Source organism: Schistocerca gregaria, chromosome 9 (genome assembly GCF_023897955.1).
Source record: "Schistocerca gregaria isolate iqSchGreg1 chromosome 9, iqSchGreg1.2, whole genome shotgun sequence".
NCBI lineage: Eukaryota > Metazoa > Arthropoda > Insecta > Orthoptera > Acrididae > Schistocerca > Schistocerca gregaria.
The window spans coordinates 185,244,938-185,265,323 of record NC_064928.1 but is presented as its reverse complement, the minus strand read 5'-3'; the positions used below and the strand labels follow the sequence as shown (position 1 = coordinate 185,265,323).

General features: G+C 40.1%; 1 protein-coding gene across 2 annotated transcripts in view; it reads left to right on the top strand.

Annotated features, from left to right (window-relative positions):
• The window catches only part of LOC126291775 (uncharacterized), a 133,398-nt gene that overhangs the window by 24,067 nt on the left and 88,945 nt on the right, over nt 1–20,386 (top strand). The window contains exons 6-9 of one of the 2 annotated variants that reach the window (XM_049985464.1): nt 1,450–1,581; nt 5,333–5,636; nt 12,551–12,732; nt 19,046–19,223. In XM_049985464.1, coding sequence (XP_049841421.1) covers nt 1,450–1,581; nt 5,333–5,636; nt 12,551–12,732; nt 19,046–19,223 — 796 coding nt within the window. Of the gene's footprint in view, nt 1–1,449; nt 1,582–5,332; nt 5,637–12,547; nt 12,733–19,045; nt 19,224–20,386 lie in introns of both variants that reach the window. The other variant, XM_049985463.1, reaches the window with a different exon arrangement.

Genomic DNA, 20,386 nt, shown 5'->3' with positions numbered 1-20,386 from the left:
ACGGGAGGTTCCAGATGGCTCGGGTGCTGAAGCAGCCATTGGAATCGAGCACATTGTGTTCAATTGCGTATTGAGTTACGGGGCAGTCTACTTTGCTTTAGGCCACAGGTTGGTCGTGGTCATTCATCCTTGAGGACAGCTGGCTGGTCGTCACACCAACATAAAAAAGCTGTGCAATGGTTGCAGCAGAGCTGATGTATAACTTAGCTGCTTTCACAGGTGGCCCGAGATAAACCTGTGACAGGACTGGAATAGGAAGTGGTGGGTAGGTGGATTGGGTAGGTCTTGCACTTGGGTCTTCCACGATGTGATTTAGTTGCTCCAGTCTGGGGTTGTACTGGCTGACAAAGGGGACACTCCTTTGTGACTGGTTCTTGGGGATTATGGGAGGATTGGGAGTGTGAAGGGAAATGGCACAGGAGATCTGTTTGTGCACTAATGCCTGCCTGTGAAGACTGTGATGAAACTTTCAGCATACTGGGAAAAGGAGTCCTTGTCACTGCAGATACTCAGTCCTCAGGTAGCCAGGCAGTATGGGAGGGATTTTTTTGGTGTGAAAGGGATGACAACTGACTAAATTCAGGTACTGTTAGTGGTTGGTGGGCTTAATGTGGACAGAAGTGAGGATGGCCGAGAGAGGGGAAAAGATCAGTGTCTAGAAAGGAGGCACACTTGGTTGAGGAGGACCAAGTGAAGAGGATGAGAAGAGATGATGTTGAAATTGTGAAGGAGGTTATCAGGAATTTGTCATCGGCTGTAATGTAATAGAGAATTAATTTGCTTGGTAGGGCAGCTAGTTTGCAATTTTTCAGTGTTGTGGCTCACTTACAGGTGCAGCTACTGTAGCCGCAGTATTCCATTCTACTGATATGTGTTGAGAAAAAAAATGAAAATATAAGCTGTAGAAAATTAAGCAAAATATTCTGCACTTATAGCAGAAACTTGTACTTGGCATCAACCTTTTGGCACATAGTGACTTCGGTCATGCTGGTGATGAATAAAAGTTTAAAATGTAATCATCTCGCCACAGAACATTTGGCAGGAATCAAATTAATCCTCTCAGTTGCCAGTATCTACTCCATATGCATGTCTCCATCTGTCACGAGTTCAAACGTGTGACCTTCATCTTTTCGTAATTATGAGAACAGTGAGGAACACGACTCTTGTTCACTGTACTAGATTTTGACACTTGACTGCAAAAGATAATTTGCGACTTAGATACTACTATGGTGAACAAAAGGATGAAACAATTTCGGAAATGATTTAAAGCAGCGACAAACACCACTTGCTCCGGGCATGTCATGTGTAACATCATGCTACAGCTATGTGGCCTTCTTGACGGAGGGAGATGGCAGTGTCGGAGAGAGCAGAAGGCTGGAGGTAGCTCTGATAATGAGGCATTAATATTACACACATTTTATGCAAATGATGAATTTGCGATTGTTTCAGGAAATTTGCAGGCAAAACAGCTTTGGACATGGCCTCGCAGAAGCGTGTGTTAAAAGAGTTGGTTGACAGATATATTCCACTTTCTTCATCACCTGTGGAATCCCCATTGCCTGCATCTGCTGGTGTCAATGGGTGGGTAGTGTATGCTATTCTTCCATCTATTTTAATGTGTATTGAATAAGAACTGCATGTGTGGAGGAAATATGATTTCTGCTGATGGTTGCGCACTCTGAAAGTTGTGTGTGTGTGTGTGTGTGTGTGTGTGTGTGTGTGTGTGTGTGTGTGTGTGTGTGTGTGTGTGTGTGTGTGTCTGTATTAATTGTCAGATTCTTATAACCAAAGGTGTGATAGAAGCTGATGGCTGTTGTAAAAAGGAACTAAACTTTTTGACAGTATTTGCCAGTTCTGGTTGACCTTCAACTTGTATGATTTATGTGATTAAAATGTGTTAGTGTTGTTAAAATAAAGTCACTTTCCTTCACAGGCTATCTGTTGTTTGAAATAAAGCACATTAGTTCATACCGTAATCAGACAATTCCAACCAGTCAGCCATTTTCTAATGTATACATATGCATGTCTGCTGTATGGCACAGACAGAGCATGTGTGGTGTTGGGAAGGTATATATGACCACATACAGCAACAGAAACTGTCGATAGTTGAAAAGAATCCACATTACACTTCATAATAGTTGTAATGGTGTGATTGTTCACATCGGACAGTGTTTTCTTGTCATGTGCCTGCTGGTTGTCCACAGACTGTTGTATTCATTTATCATACTCAAAGAGCCTGGTGTATACAGATGTGAGTGTAGCACTGCCAAGCCAAATGTATTACTCAACAACAAATGCCACAGATCGACTATAGCAGGAACCACCTTGAACACGTGACTATAATAGCGAGAGCTGAACTACAGTTTGGTCTATTGCTTGTCATCGCCTAACACTGTGAGCATGGAAAGTGATTGTGGAAATTGTAGTCACAGGCAGCTGTGACAGCTCACTACTAACTTCATTAAATTTACTGGTAATTATGAGGAGAAGAGATGGACACTACTAAGGGAAAAGATATGGAACAAGTGGGAAAAATATTGAAGCTGAGTAAGCCGATGGAAGGACGGTTGCAGCATCTTGCCAAGTTGGATTTGGCTGTCTGCCCATAAGAAGAGGAAGCAGAATGCACAAAATAAATAGTCGTCTGGTGATACAGGTAAATGTATTGTTATGCTTCAGTTTCTCTGATAATGTGAGCTGCACAAAGAAATAATGACTTTGCAAAAACTCTGCAGCTTTTGTCACACAGAGTTGGACTTCTAAGCTAGTGTGCAACCTGTGAAATTTCATTTCAAATGCTGTCAGAATGGTCACTTTGTCACGTGTGCAAATGAGGCAACATGGTTTTAAAAAGTGCAAACTGTATTAAAGTAAAGGGGCCGGTGGTTTATTCAGACAAACATAGATTGACATGTTACAATGTGATTGTTCCCACAGACTGTCACAGTGATAGTGTCCAAGGAGTATCGTTCAGTTGCCACGTTATATGGGAAACTCGGTGTGCAGATGGGTAACATGGTGTGGCGCTCCACCTTTACAGGTATGCCATCACCACCTCCCCTCCTCTCCCCATAAACACGACAGTGCTACCACTCCAATCTGGTCTCCAGTTTACTTTGCTGGGTAATACCAATGAGTATCAGCAGCTAAACAAAGTAGTACCTGACACTTTCTGGCAGATTAAAATTGTGTGCCAGACCAAGACTCAAAAAACTCGGGACTTTCGCCTTTCACAGGAAACTGCTTTATCATTGCTTATTTCACAGGAAATTGTCTGTGAAGTTCACGAGAATTGAAGCTGTGAGGTCGGGTTGTACTCGGGTAGCTTATTCAGTGGACGAGTTGCTGGTGACAGATTAAGTTCCTGAATTCGAGTCTCTGTCCGGCACACAGTTTTAATCTGCCAGGAAGTTTCATATCAACTCACCTCCTGCTAAAGAGTGAAAATTTCATTTTGGTAAGTAGTAACTGATTGAAAGAAAGAACCATACGTTTTGCAGACTATAGTGTTTTCCATTAGTCGGGAATTAGAGGAAGGATACAAAGTGGTATTTCAAGAGTATGTCAAATGTAAGGCTAAATGCTAAAGAATGAGGGAGGAGAGGGAAAGAATAAGAAAGTAGATTTGAGTTTACTGAAATGTAATGAAGTATTGCAGGACAGAATTGACTTTTACTGTTCCACATACGTACCTATAGTCCGATTAAAATTACTTGATAGTTGACTTCTGTTAGTTGCTGTTACAGTGTGGCCACATCCGTTGCCGGCTACCGCTCGTTTACAGGTGACATACAGTGGGTCACTTCACAAATGCTGTTAATGTGTAACGCAGAGCAATGTTTGAAGTAGCCACTGTAACGTATATCAGAAATGCTGTATTGGCAACTGCTTTTAAGTGACCAATGACTGAACTGCAGCAGGCACATTTTGTAGCCTTGAATTTAAATTCTTGTCCCAGACTGACCACAACCATGTGATGTGCAATATATCCGAAAGAACGGCAGTACAAAATCTGGCAGAACTAAAATCATGATCGCTTTGTTGCTCGGTTAAAGCTAACCTTTATGAGCAAGCTCAAGACAGAAAAAATTCACTTCCAGTGCTAAAAGCAAACAAATTTCTCACTATTATCGACTACCTAAAACTATCCTTGCACTAGTTAAACGAGCTGCTGCATTATCAACCAATGATCAGTCTTTGTTGGCATTTAGTTCCAGTCTCTATAGGTTATACAGGCAGATTCCAAATGGAAAAGGAATGATTAGAAGAAAAATAAGAGCAAATAATTAAGTCAAAGTGACAGTGAAAAATGATGCAGCAAAGAATTAAAAATTTTAAAAAAATTGTTTTAACCATTCAATAAAAATAATAATCAAACTCTTATGGTTAGATTTAAAAAAAATCACTGTAGGGGATAAGATTCGAACCTCCGACTATGTACATGTCAGGTTAATACGCTAACCATTGCATTGAGTCACAAGACTGGGTTGAGCACTTATATTTATGATTGTGGTACTCCTGTCACAGTGATAAATGGCTGTCTTCATAAATTCAGATTTGTGCAATGTTGCAAGGAGCTTATCTAACATAAGCAAATCTTTGTAATAATGGTAACTGTATGAGTGATGTTAAATTGCATCTTTTGCATAAGTATCCCACTAGTGCTTGGTTAGTGCTGTGTAAGAAATGTATATTTCTTTAACATAATGTTTTGCTTGCACTGTTTTTGGTATGGTCATCGTGTGTCATGAAATAGAAATGCCAGACCCATGATATGGGATGCGAACACAAGGAAGAATGGCGGATGAAGAATTAGAAGTGAACTGACCAATTGTTGTGGCAGTTTGGCAACGGCTAACTGTTCAGCTCTGAAATTGTTCACTTTGATTGAAAGAAACCAGCTCCCATACATGAAGTGTCAAGTATCAAGTAATTTTAATTGGACAACAGTCTCTTGTTACTGCCCAAGATAAAACTTCATGGTGATTACAACTGCTTGCCGCCTAGGATTCAAACTGCGACTAGTGCTGCTGACGACAGAGTGGTGTGGGTGAAACTTGTGACCTGCTGGCACCTCTCTCCTGTCTTCCGAACTTCTCCCACACTCCTTCCGAGACTGGCACTCCTGGAAGAAAGGGTAAGGAAGTTCGGATTCTGGTGGACATAAAGCTGCGAGGGAGGGCCGCAAGTCCTGCCTGTGTCACTCTTTCACAGAGAGAAAGGCGAGGTTTGGAGTTTGAGTACCAGTCTGACAGACAGTTTTAATTGCCAGCAAGTTAGAAAATTCATTGTGAAAAGTTGCTCTCATGTGTATCTCTGTTACGTACCTCAGTTTCAGCCAGCCGCCAGAGTCCGAGACAGAAGCCGACTCGTCCGGGCAGGAGCGCAGCAAGTCTGCGGATTCCTCAGGCAGTGGGGGCAGAGCGACGGTCGGCACAAGCAACACGGAGCCCGTGCAGGTGCCTGCACCCACTAAAGTGGCGGCTGTCCACCGTCGCGGAAGCCGGCCACCGCGACCTGCCCGCCAGTCCCACGACTACTTCCCCCCGCACCCTCTTCCTCTCCCCCATCCCCACCCGTCCTTGTCTTCTGCAGCCTCTACTCTGAGTCTCGATCTCGATCCACATATCGACCAGGTGAGTGTCATGAGGTTCACACTTATGTCGGCATGTATTTGAAATTATCCAGCAGTGACAGCAGAGGGACTGTAAATAACTTCTAGAACAATGTGGAAATTCTTTGTTGCACATAGCAGGCAAGAAATCAAAACTGAGGTCATATGACCCTTTGCTAGAATGTGAGTGTGCATTAACGTACTAAAATGATTGTCTGTGTAGTATGTATTCGGGTGAACCCCCGCCCCATCGTATGCCCCACATACACAGAGAGAGAAACAGAGAGAGAGAGAGAGAGACACACTTTCATATAGTCTTTGACTAACAAACATCCAAAGATTCTATGAATGCAAACACATTGAATGTTGTAGGTACAATGTGGCAATTATTGAACTATATGAAAAAAATGAAAATTAGTTACAAACTACAGTTGGTACACACTTATTCAACATGTAAACGTCACTACAGATATTCAGATTTAGGTTATGACATGTTAGATACGCCTACCATCATTGACGATGATGTGGTGTAGACAAATAGCAAAATTCTGCATGACCCGATGAAGTGTCGGAACATCGATGGTGTCAATGACCTCCTGAATTGCCATTTTCAGCTCAGCAATGGTTTTGGGGTTATTGCTGTACACCTTGTCTTTAATATAGCGCTACAAAAAGGAGTTCCATGTGTTTAGATCCGGAGAATATGGCAGCCAATCGAGGCCCATGCCAGTGGCCTCTGGGTACCCCAGAGACAGAATGCAGTCCCCAAAGTGGTCCTCCAGAACATCAAACACACTTCTGCTTTGATGGGGGTTGAGCTCCGTCTTGCAGGAGCCACATCTTGTTGAAATCTGGGTCACTTCAGATAATGGGGATGAATGCACACCACACATCAGCTATACCAGCCGAAGAATTCCGGTACAGTGGGTAACCCTCATTCTGCCAATGGCCTTGTCAAGGAATGCAGAGGACGGGCAGAGGTTCGGGGTAAGCTCTTGCCCATAAGGTGGGAAACTGACCCTAAAAGGCAAAACTATCAACAGCATGTTGTAATTATTTTATTTTATTCTATTTTTTTCTGCAATTGCAGATACGGAAGTTGTTGGGCTAAATTCCATCATCTGCAACTGTAATGAAAGACGTATTAAGACGAAATGCATTTCGCTTTATTCTGGAGTATCTACATTAGTTACTGTAACAATGTTGTTTGTTCTCTCTCTCTCTCTCTCTCTCTCTCTCTCGCTGAGATCATGAACCATTTGTATGTCATCATTCATAGTACTAAGTTAAGCTTCTGAACTGGTTGTGACCTTAGCAAAAAAACAGTAAGAGAAAAAAAAAAACATATTGTTACAGTGATCACTGAAGATGCTATAGAATAAAGTGAAATGTTTTAGGTCTTAATAAGACATGAAAAACACACAATGTGTATCCATGGGACATAGATTACACCTTTATCCCCTCCCCTTCTCACCCAAAATAATACCTGTCTGAAGAAGCAAGAACATATTTATTGTATCTTTAGATTCAGCTTATTAGTCTGTATGTAGTTTTAGAATTGACATGTCACCTTTGTCACAATCTTTAATTGTATGAGGCATGTTATGTGATAATTAAATTTTGATTTGATTGATGATTTGACATATAGCCTGTAATTGGAAAAGTATTGTAACAATTCCCCGTCTTCAAAACATTGCAGAGAGTCTCTGATTCAAATCTCTGGTAGGATACTGCCCATGGGAATGCAAATGTGCAAAAAAAGATTGAAGAACTGATGAAAGGATAACATTGTAAGAGTCAGAGTATGGAACTTCAAAAATTTGAATGTGATATTAAAGCTAGAAATTCTGAAAAGCGAAATGCAGAGGCTCGATCCACACGATTGTGAAGTGAAATGAAAAGAAGATTAGGATTTCTAGTCAGGTAGCAAGAGCAGCAGAAAATGATATAATGACAGTAGGATTCGTTATGAATAAGAAAGTAGAGCAGAGAGAGTTTCTGTGAATAGTTCAGTGATAGGGTTGTTCTCATCAGAATCAACACCAACAACACATTTGAGATCTATGCCTACATCACAAGCAGAAGATGAAGAGGTATAAAAAGTAAATGAGGATATTCAGTGGGTAATGAAGTACATACAAGGAGATAATAATCAAATAATAATGGGGCATTGGAATACCATGTTGGAGGAAAGAATAGAAGAAAAAGTCACAGAAGAATATAGGCCTGATAGTGGAAAGGAGAAAGACTAATTGAGTTCTGCAATAAATTTCAGCTATTGACAGTAACTCACTGTTCAAAAATCGGAAGAGAAGGTGGTATAGTTGGGTAAAGCCCAGAGACGTGGAGAAACCTGGTTTATATAATACTCCATTTGAGATTTGGAAACCAGATATTGGAGTGTAGAGTGTATCCAGGTGCAGAACAGTGTGGAAAGAATTGGGATACTGAAGTACTGATGAGTGATGAGATTCCTCTAAGGCTGTAGATACTGAGACAGTGAAACCAGAATAGACATCATGTTGAACGGAAATCAACATCTGTAAAAATGGAAGTCATTGTAGTTGGATAGAAACATATAGGTACAAGGAAGGTAATGACAGAAGAAATACTTTAACTATTCGATGGAAGAAGGAAGTACAGAAATACCTTTTACAATTTAAGTCGAGAAGCGATAGATAGTGAAGTCACCATGTTTATCATTGATTGGTTTTCATCTTTGGGATGAGTTATGTACTAGAAATTAGGTTTACAACCTGAAATCTATGTTGTACAGCAATAATAAATTCTGTGAAACAAGTCTAAAAAAGTGGTCCATTTTGTTAATACAGTATACAGTGTTTAAACAAGAACCCAGAGTTGAATTAGTTAAAAAGTACAAAAATGTTCAGGGAAAAACAATAGTCAAACAATGGAAACTCCAAGTTGGAATATCAACAGTGTAAGGGAAAGGATTGATTGCTACTTACCGATAAGATGACAAGTCGTGTTGTAGACACACAACAAAAAGACTGTTACACATTTAGCTTTCAGCCAAAGCCTTCTTTAGAAAAGGAAACACATGCACATATATCCATTAATTCATTCACACGACCAACCACACCCCACACACACAACCACCATCTCTGGCAGCCCGTAACAGAATGCGTTCCATACCGAGCTGCCAGAAATGGTGGTGGTCATGTGTGCGCGATGTGTGCTTACTTGTTGTATGAATGAATGGTGTGTGTTACTCTTTCTTTTTCTGAAGAAGACTTTGGCCGAAAGCTAAATGTGTAACACTCTTTTGTTGTGCCTGTCTGCAGCTCAGTGTATCAGCTTTATGGTGAATAGCAATCTGATGAAATGACAGAATTTTAGAAGCTTTACTGTTGTCATACAGATTTGATTTTACGTATGTAGAATGAAGTGGTGAGGGGAAAATTTGTACCAAGGCCAGGATGTGAGCTCGAGTCTCCTGTTTACCGGGCAGGTGCATTAGCCACTAAGCCATCTGGGCACAACAGTTAACACAACTGCACGGATTGCCCTGGCATGCCTCCTTCCTCGATCCAATTTCTCACTGTCGCCCCAGTCTTATTTAAATTCCTCCTTACACATGAACAGAATTGCTGAAGATCTCCACATTCTGGAATAACACCTCAGCATCAAACGAAAATAAGAGGGGTGGGTGTAGAAATCCATCCTCTTCTAGTATTGTCAGTATATAAATCACTTAGGAATGAAGTAAGTAGGAAGTGCAGGAAAGCCAAGGCAAAATGGCTGCAGGAAAAACATGAAGAAATTGAATGAGAAGTGGTTATTGGAAGGACTGATGCAGTATATAGAAAACTTAAAACAGCCTTCGGTTAAATTAAAAGCTAGGGCACAATGGGAATTCCACTTTTAAATCCAGAGGAGAGAGTGGATAGTAGGAAAAAGTACATCTAACAGCCTCTAAGATGGGAAGGACTTGTAGGATGATGTAATTGAGGAAAAAATGAGAGCTTGAATGGAAAGTGTAGGGCATGCACTATTAGTCAGGGTTTAAGAGAGCTTCAGGAGACTTCCAGTCGTGTCTTAGAAATTTCCAAAATTGTGGAGGGAAGTAGTAATTAAACAATTGTTAAAAACAGTGTGTAGAATCTAGAATACTGGAGACTTGGGAAAGTATTTTCCATGCAATCCTGAAGATAGCGAGGGCAGATAAGTGTGTGACCTGTCACACAATCAGCTTAACAGCTTATGCGTTAAAGTTGATGACAAGAATAATATCTTTAAAAAAAAAGGAAAAAGAAAATTGAAGATCTGTTAGATGACTATCAGTTTGTTTTCAGGAAAACTAAAACTCCAGAGGGGTGGTTATTATGTCACAGCTGACAACAGAAGCAAGACTTAAGAAAAATTGTGACACTTTCAGAGGATTTGTTGACCTGGCGAAAGAACTTGGCAACGAGATGGTGCAACATGTTAATAGTTCCCAGGAAAACAGGAATAAGCTGTAGGGAAAGTCTTGATATACAATATGTTTAAGAGACTAGAGGAGGAAAAATGAGAATGGAAGACAAGGCATGAAGTGCTCAGATTAAAAAGGATTTATGAGAGGAATCCTGTCTTTCGTTCCTACTGTTCAATCTATATGTTGACTACGTGATTACAGAAATAAATGAAAGTTTGAGAGTAGGATTGAAATACAGGCTGAGAGGATGTCGATAATAAAATCTACTGAGACAACAGCATTGTTATTGTGAGGGAAAGTGTGCGAAGAATTGGAGGGCCTGTTGATTGGAATGAACAGTGTAGCACATTCAGTATAAGCTTTTCAGGGTAAACTGAAGAAAGACAAAGGTAGTGAATATTCTATCACTGAAGAAAAATAACACATGAAAGAGATAGAAAGGAGGACATTAAAAGCAGACCAGCACAGATAAAGACAGTATTTCTGTCCATAAGAAGTGTACTGGTATCAAACTTAGGCCTAACTTGAGAAAGAAATATAGAGAATGTGCTTCTGTAGCACAGCATTGTATGGAAGTGATGACAATAGGCCACAGGAAAACCAGAAAGAAGAGAATAGAATGGTATGAGATGTCGTGTTATACCTATACTATATGGTATATGTAAAGTTTTATTGTGACATATGCACCTAGAGTTTTGGTGTTAGTGGAAATGAGGCATCATATCCGAAGACCAATGCTTAGCGATAGAATATAAATAGTCACAACCTGATTGCTATCACACGAGTGTTTGTTACTATGTACAACAACAATTGAAGTATAAAAAATAGTAATAAATTAAAATCTCAGTGAAGTTCACCATAATTTTGAATGCCAGAATTTAGTTTCAGTGAATTTACATTACATAATCAAATGGTCGCCAGCTCCTAAAATGAGCAACAGTTAATTTAGTAAATGACTGTGATGACTTCGAAATTGCAAGCGTATCGTTGGCAAAGACAAAGTGGCAACTCAACAAAATGCATTTATGCTAGTGTATGTGTGAAAGGCGCAATTACCATGAACACAAAAGATGTTAATTTGGAATACTATGGTGGTAGGTTCCTTAATGATCACAAATGTTAATAAACACTAACAACACTGTACTGTGTCACGTAACTCATGATAATGCTGTCTGTGTGGAAATATGCTTAACTATGACAAAAACCGACTATTATTCTTTATATATTACTTTGCAAATGATAGCATCTCAGATTAACGCAGTAATAACTTTCATTTGTGGCAACAACTATTTTTCGGTGCTTTGTGTTAAGTCAGACACAAAGGAATTAATGACGTCAGCTGCCAATGGGCATTGAAGTTCGTCAGTGTGGCAGATTGAAAACTTATGCCATACCGAGACCTGAATCCGGCTCTTCTGCTTACTAGGCAGATGTACTGATGCCTACGCCATGTGTACACGATAGTCACTGGGACTACTATCCCAGTACGCCTCACATTGGCCCAGTTGCATCAGATACCTGTAAGAGTTTGAGCCTGATGTGCATATGCAGTGAAGGGGTCACTGGCTCTCATCAGCTTTAATTACATATGAGATGTGACCAAAAATACAGGGAATTTTTTTTGTTAATTAATCTTATTGATAAACATCAGCTTTGTGCTTTTCAGAGTAATGAACCTCGTACAACATACTGAATACTCAGAACAATAGCAATAAGGATGGCTACCAATTATCGCAGATGGGCTTATGAAAAAATTCATCTAGTGGCATTCAAATGGTATAGTAAGTTAACATGTAACTTATGACTACTAGTCTGTAATGAATAGAAATCGTTTGTGCAAATAAACAACACCTTTAAACTTCTCAATAGCAAAGTATACATGATATTGGTAACCACGTGTCCATGACTCTCACAAAGTTCCTAGTGATCCAAATATGCAGTACACTTGATCTACATTTCCACACAAGTCAAACTGAACTGACACTGAGCCAAGGCAATATGCTGGTGGCAACTCAGCAGTTCGAGGCACATGGTATGCTCATTCCGCAGGGTGCCAATGTGATGACAGGTGACTAATTTTAATCAGACTGTAGACGGGAAAGAATGCAATATTAGTGTCATTATTTTTAACACTACACTATGAATGCAAGGCTACGTTCATAGTATAAGGTTACAAATAATGACAATAACATTTCATTCTTTCCCACCTACACTCTGATTAAAATTACTTGATATTTGACTCTTCATGCAGAGGAACTGGTTTCCTCCAATCAGAACACTCAACATCACACCCAAACTGTTTGCCTTTGCTAAACTGCCACAACAGTTGGTCATCCACTTTTAATTCCTTGCCTGACACTCTTTCCTGGTGTGTTTGGATTCTGAATCATTCCCCTTTTTTTTCTTCCCCCCTCTCTCTTGCTCCATCGTTATATATTTTAAAGATTGAATGGGAGACTCGTGTTGCTAGCCTGAAGTTTGACGGTGTGCCCCAGCAGGCCATCGAGAGCCTGTTGCGGACGCATGTTGGGACAGTGCCGATCCGGCCACTGGTGACGCACCCGGCACTGCACCTGCTGTGGCCACAGCCGGCCAGCACCCTCGAGCTGGATGGCCCACCCTTCGTGCCTTCCAAGGACCTCGGCATCTCTGTCATACAGGGACCTGTATCAGTGCATAGGTGAGCTGCAGACACAGTTTGGAAAGACTCTCTCTCTCTCTCTCTCTCTCTCTCTCTCTCTCTCTCTCTCTCTCTTGTTCTCCCATTTCTTAAACGCCCTCTACCCACAAATAAGAGACGAAAGGGAAAGAAGGTAAGTTTAGGTATGTAAACGAGTGACTGGTGTGAGGGAACAGAGTTTATTGACTTCCGGTAAGCATCAACTGTGTGAAAATAACCATGCTCCCTTGTCAGTCCCAGTGTTAAATGTACTGCATACCGCAATTGCTTTCGGCTCGCAATTCTGGACTCGAACTGGTGTGATATCGTAACAGGGATCACATCTCCTAGTTCTTAAAGGTAGCCAAAAGGGAAGGTTTGAAGGGGCAAAATGGTTTGGCTGCACACTAGTGGAGATGGTCACAGTGAGGTTTGGCTGTTGCACACATACTGGTGTACAGAGGCTCCCAGAACAAGAGCTCACTCCACCCTTATTACAGCAGACAGAACTTTTCCTTGTTTCAGAATAAAAATAGTCATACGTACAAAATTATATAACATCAGTGACATGTTTTACCCTTCTGGGGCATCATCAGATTGTGTAGAAGTAGCTGGATATGTAACCCATCTGTCATAAAGTCATATAAAATGGAATGGATGCAACAGTAACTGGATATTATTTTCCATTTTATATGGCTATATGGCAGATGGGTTACATATTCAGCTACTTCTACACAATCTGATGATGCAACAAAAGGGTGAAATGTGTCATTGATATTAAATAATTTCACAACCAAGACTGTTTTTGTTGTGAAGCAATTCCTGCAACAATGGAGTGGAATAATTTTTAATGAATTATTCTTTTAAGAGTTGTTGCCATGCGAGTTCAGTTACTCAGCAGGAAACACAAATGTTTGTTCTTCCCTTCCTTTGTTCTTATCTTTCTCCTGATGCTGATTTAGAAAATTTGTTATGCTCATCATTAGCTGCATTTTAAAAGTTTTACCTCTGTTATTCCTGCTCCGGCAATTTTTATTTTGGTGATTTTGATGCTGTTTATTTCCCACAATACTGTCCCTATTTCTTTCTCAGAACTGACAACTGAACGTCCTTTAGGATGTCAGAGTTGTATTTTCTAATGTATTTAATCCTTAGTGTTACTTGTACCCAATACTGGAAATCTGTTTTAATGAACTGTTTGGGATCACCTGTAGTACAAATATAAAATAAAATTGAAAAAAATAGTATCAGTACAAAAAAAGTGCTATCATGACCACAGTAATAAAATAGAAAATTGTGAAGCTCTACATATCTAAAAATAAATTGTGAGCAAACCTCCTATATGTCATCAAAATGTGTCATTCTGGGTCTCCAGCTCCAACTCTCACTGTACAAAACCACTGTTGTAGTTAACGAGGTTCTGATCTTGCAGTACACAGTAACTGTTACTCTTCAGCAATAATAGGTACATGGTGATGCAGAAAAATGGGAACATTTCCACAGTCCAATAAAACTAGAAGTCATGAAGGAAAGAAATTGCATTCATAGTAATTGAAACCTTACAACTTTGCCATTTATGAAACATTGATGGCATTTATCATTTTTAAAAAATTATGTCCTTTAGAATGAGTCCTGTACGTATACAAATCTGCTGTTGAGATTCCTAATTGACTGTTGCAACATCTCAGCTGGGATACTGTGAATTGCATCCCGAATTCTCTGTTTTAACTTATGCAGTTCTTGGTCAAGTTGTGTAGACTTTGCTCTTGAGGCAGCCCCACAAGACAAAATCACAAACGGATAAGCCTGGTGATCTAGGAGCCACGGGATGTTACCGAATCATGAGATCACACAGTTGCCAAACAATGCTCGCATATATGCCATTGATTACCGTGCTGTGTGTGATGTCCCTCCGTCCTGTTGAAACCAGGGTTCTTGAACGTTTGGAAAGTCGGTCAGTGCAGTGTAATGAAAGTTCATAACATCTCCACATAACAATTAGCAGTGACATTTATTGTGTTTCCCTGTTCATTTGTGAAAAAATACGGTTCGATAATCCCATCTGATGAAACACCACACCATACTGTCACTACTAACATGTAAATGGCGCTCATGAATGTCATTAGGATTTGTTTTTTCCCAGTAATGGTAGTTATGTGTATTCACATAATCTGAGAGATGAAAATTTGCCTCATCTGACACCCACAACTTGTTTAAAAATTCGTCATCTTTGTCTAGTTTTGTTATTTGTTGACAGAATGCTAATCATAACCAGTAATTGTTGCCCTTCAGTTGTTTCACCACCTGTAGTTTGTATTGATCAAATTTTAAATCAAGATGAAGAATTCTGCGAACACTCTCCTGGGAAATTCCAACCACTGCTGCTTGCTTACGAATTGAATGCTGTGGACTTGGTAAGACAGACTCTTGTACCACATCAATGTTCGTTGGAGAATGCACACTTCTTGATCGTCTTGTTGGTTTCTTCTTCAGGACATATCCAATCTCTTCAAAGTTATTAATCCAACATTTTATCGCATGTTTCAACAGAATGACATCGTGACATTCTAAATTATAAAAACGTTGAAACTCCCTCTGTGCTGCTACCAAACTATCATTGTTTTCATAAAACATTTTATTGCTAATGCACGCTCTTGTCCGTTCCACTGATCCATGGTTACTGAAATGGCGGACTGTTTACTCACTACCTGTCACAAACCCGCAGTGCTGCTACCTGCCCATGGCTGCCACTACTCATTTCAGACATTCCCGTTATTCTGTTTCAACCTGTAGATTAGCAGAAACATAATTTGAGAAGTAAAGATTGAACATTGTCACAGTAATGCAACTGAAACCGTGGCAGATTTTTTTAAATGCAGAACCGTTTCACCTACTTGACAACCTAGTAAGCGTGAAGTACAGCAGACACCTTCATGACCCTCTTATCGATAAGAGTAGGCAGTTGTCAGTACTTCCTTAGATTACAAGATTGAGAATAAAATTTTACGGCTCACTCATTGTACATTGTCGATACTTCTTTTTTAAGTACATGTTCCTCAGGTGCTGACTCGGTGAGGGAATTTGTTCATAGTAATTGTAAATTTAGGATGAATATGTTCCTCAAGTTTAGACGGATGAAAAATGCACAGTCAAATTCGAAACTGCCCAAATTTCCCTCGAAAGTGGCCCTCTGTAGAATGTCTGAAATTGCGACTGTTAATAAGAAGTGAAAGAAGTGAAGTACAAGAATGCATACCCAAGGTATTTATATCATCATAATCAACTTGCAGAACAACAACATGCAAATGAAGAGAGCATTGTAGAAAGATAGAATGAAGACACAGAAGTGAGAGAGTTGAAGTAGTATTTGTGTGCACACCAAAGGACATTGCACTCCTTGTGGCTCATACCACATCTATTTTCTAAGCGTGGTGCTATGTTGTACTACTGTGATGGAGTCACTTGGTGTATTCAAGGTTCAACTTGCATTTTATATGTTTTATGATGGATGAGTTACATATCCAGGTACTGTTGTTTTCATTTTCCGTTTTATGTGGGCTTTATATGTAGCTACTTTTATACAATCCGATGATGCCCCAAAAGGGTGAAATGAGTCATTCAAATTAAACAATTTCGCAACCAAGACTGTTTTTATTCCAAAATAATTTGAAACTGATTGCTGTAGCTCCCTGCGATAATAGAATGGAGTAATTTTTATATGTAGATGCACCAAAGTGCAAAGAAACTGTTATAGGCATGCATGTTCAAATACAGAGAGATGTAAATAGACAGAATATGACGCTGTGGTCAGCAACACCTGGTGCAGTTGTTAGATCTGTTACTGCTGCTACAATGGGAGGTTATCAAGATTTGAGTGAGTTTTAACGTGGTGTTACAGTTAGCGCACAAGTGATGGGTACAGCATCTCTGAGGTAATGATGAAGTGGGGATTTTGCCATTCAACCATTTCACGAGTGTACCATGAATATCAGGAATCTCATGAAACATCAGAGCTCTGGCTTCGGTGCGGCCAGAAAAATATCCTGCAAGAACGTGTCCAACAATGAGTGAAGAGACTCGTTCAACATGACAGAAATGCAACCCTTCCACAAATTGCTGCAGATTTCAATGCTGGCCCACCAACAAGTGTCAGTATGCAAACCATTTACCGAAACATCATTGATATGGGCTTTCGGAGCCGAAGGTCCACTTGTGTATCCTTGATGACTGCACTACACCAAGCTTTACGCCTTGCCTGGGCCTGTCAACACCGACATTGGACTGTTGATCTATACAAGTCTTGTTCCAAATTGTATCGAGTGGATGGATGTGTACAGGTATGGAGGTAACGTCATCAATCAGTGTACCCTGCATATCAACATGAGACAGTTCAAGTTAGTGGAGGGTCTGTAATGGTGGGGGTGTGTGCAGTTGGAGTGATATGGGACCCCAGATACGATTAGATACATTTCTGACAGGTGACAAGTATGTAAACATCGTATCTGATCACATGCATCCTTTCATGCCCCTTGTGCATTCCGACGGATGTGGGGAATTCCAGCAGGACAATGTGACACCATACACATCCAGAAATGCTACAGAGTGGCCCCAGGAACACTCTTCTGAGTTTAAACATTTCTGCTGCCCACCAAATTCCCCAGATGTGGACATTATTGAGTATACCCGGGATGCCTCTCTACGTGCTGTTCAGAAGTGATCTGAACCCCCTCATACTTGTATGGATTTGTGGACAGTCCTGCAAGACTCATTGTGTCAGTTTCGTCCAGCACTAGTTCAGACATTAATCGAGTCCATGCTACGTCATTTTCAGTGCTTCTGCGTGCTCGCAGGGACCCTACACAATATTAGGCAAATGTATCAGCTTATTTGGCTATTCAGTGTATTTTATGTGTTTTGAGTTGGAACTTCAAGAAATTGTTGGGATATACATAACATTTGAAAATATGTTTCATGTATGTACACATTACTTGTAATTTCAAATAGCATTTGAAGCCTTCATTTTCTTTTTTTGACAGTGAATTGTATTATGTTTTATAAGTCTGCTTAGTTTTAAAGATATTTCTATTGGATTAATAGTTTTTCTTTTGTTTTGAGTGGTCTTTTATCAGCTATTTTTTAAACATTTCACTGCAAACCTCCTATAATAGTATTGTTTTTCCATAAACGATTGGTACACATAACACCAGAATTTTATGCTGTAAAGTTCCACCCTTGTTTAGGTGAGGTCTATTATGTATTAATTTCTTTATATGTGATATATGAGAAGGAAGTGAATATATGCACCTGGAAATTTGTAATAATTACCTGGAAACACGTGGAATTTTCGTTGATCCCACCGCCTCCCAAGTTTGAGTATTTGAGTAACCACTTGGAGAACCTTTTTCTTAAAGGTAGAAGTGCTGATTCTGTGAAATATTCAGGGGCTGTTCAAACTGCAAAACTCTCTATTTTGAATCAAAAAGAAAATATCCTTTAGTTAAATTCTAACGATGGAAACACCAGGTTGGAGTATCAACAGTAAAAGGAGAAGATAGATTGCTACGTACCGTACAGATGACATGTTAAATTTCAGGCAGGCACAGCAGAAAGACTCTTACTCATTAGTTTTCAGCCAAAGCCGTTGTCAGAAAAGGAAACTCACTCACATTCATTCACATAAGCAAGCATATGTCGGTGCCATCACCAGCAGTGTGGACCAGAATGTGTTCCGTAACGAGCTGCCAGGGGTAGTGGTCATGTGTACATGAGGTGTGCATGCCTATGCAAATGAATGTGAGTTGGTTTCCTTTTCTGGTGAAGGCTTTGGCCAAAAGCTAATGTGTATCTTTTTGCTGTGCCTATCTGCAACTTAATGTGTCATCTGTACAGTACGTAGCAATCTATCTTGTCCTTGTCTTGTTTAGTTAAATTCTAATTTATAGCACTGCATTATAGAAAAAAAATTATTAATTTTGATTGTCGTAATTGGAAATATTGTAGATAACAGAATTTTAAACATGCATTACTGATTGTAGTTAAGTGATCTTGTAGCTTGGCTAGGATCATAGACAAAAATTTTGGTCAGCTCTAATTTGATATTAAATGAAGTAATAATAAAAAATATTTGTGCCAAAATACTAATTCCGGGTCTTTCAGAATATTTTTCATTAAAATATAGCTCTTTTATCTTTGCTCCTTTAAACGTTCTAATATCTGCCTTAAAAATTATGGCTGTAATGACTTTTTATTGAAGTAATTATAGTTTGGGTAATGTCCTCTCTCCTTAAGCTAGACCCGTATTCTGGGAAGTTAAATGCAAGTGTCTGCTCGACAGGATACTGGACGTGTGGGAGGTGAGCCGGCCGTGCTTCCTGGCAATGGGCTACGACGCACGGATCGGTGACGTGCAGCCGAGCTGTGGGAGCTGGACTGGCCACCGTGTCGAGTGCCTTGTCAACCCGGAGCTTTTTAGCTCTGCGGACAGCTACCAGATACATGTCAGCTCTGAGAAGGTATGCTCTCTCTCTCTCTCTCTCTCTCTCTCTCTCTCTCTCTCTCTCTCTCTCTCTCTCTGGGTGAAATAACTGGCAAAGTGACACAGAAATTGTGAAAAATAAGTTGCTGGTGGAAAGGAGGCTATTAAATGTTTTTCAACGAACTGTAGACACTCAATTCTCATCAAGCGGCTGACAACGAGCGAATAATCAAGTTCCTGTCATTACTCAATACCCCACCAGTTGACGCTGCACAGCTCGGAACTTCAAAAGTCGGTATTGATAAAGAGCTAGAACACATCCACACCTTAGCCGGATCGCATCTGTGCACAGCTCGGAAACTGTGATTGTTGTAGACCATAGGTCATACATCGAGCTTGAAACTTTATGCGGCAAAAACCTGACAGAAATCCACAGACCATTGAGTGAGTTTTCTAGCGAGTTTTCAGTGGACGATAGTACAGTTTCACGGTGGATTAATCATATTTGTGGTGGTTGTATGAGCATAGATGGTACTCAAATACCCGGAAGAACAAAAACATCAGCAGATTAACAAAGTGTGAAATTTGTGGCAGATGCTCTTGAAAAAGATCGCAATGCGACTTGTGAGGAACACTTTGAAGCCTCGGGAATTCCCCCACATCAGTATTCTGTATTCTGACAAATGGTTTGAAGAAGAAAAAAATTTATGCAAGTTGAGTTCCACATTGTTTGATTGCTGAAGAGAAGCAAAAATGCCTGGACATCGCATCCTTGCTCAAACATCACTTACCGTGAAGGTCAAGGATTCTTGTGTTAAATTGTCACCATTGATGAAACATGGATTACAGACTTTGAACCAGTGTTGAAATCACAGTCCAACAAGTGGAGAACTTCAGATTCTCCACATCCAAAAAAATTTGAACACGCTCAAGCAAATGATGATTTTTGCTTATCATCACCAATGAATCATCATGACAAATAGTCCCATGTGGAACAAGTGTCACAGCAGTGTATTATCATAACAAAACCTGACTTTGTTTGCTAGAGGATGGGCCACCCATTTTCCATGACAATGCTAGCATGCATATTGGCAATATTGTAGCCCAAAAATGGCACGAATGTTGATGGGAATTGTTACCACATCCTCTCTACAGCCCGGAGATGAGTCCAACCAACTTGTTCTCGGAGTACAAAAAAAA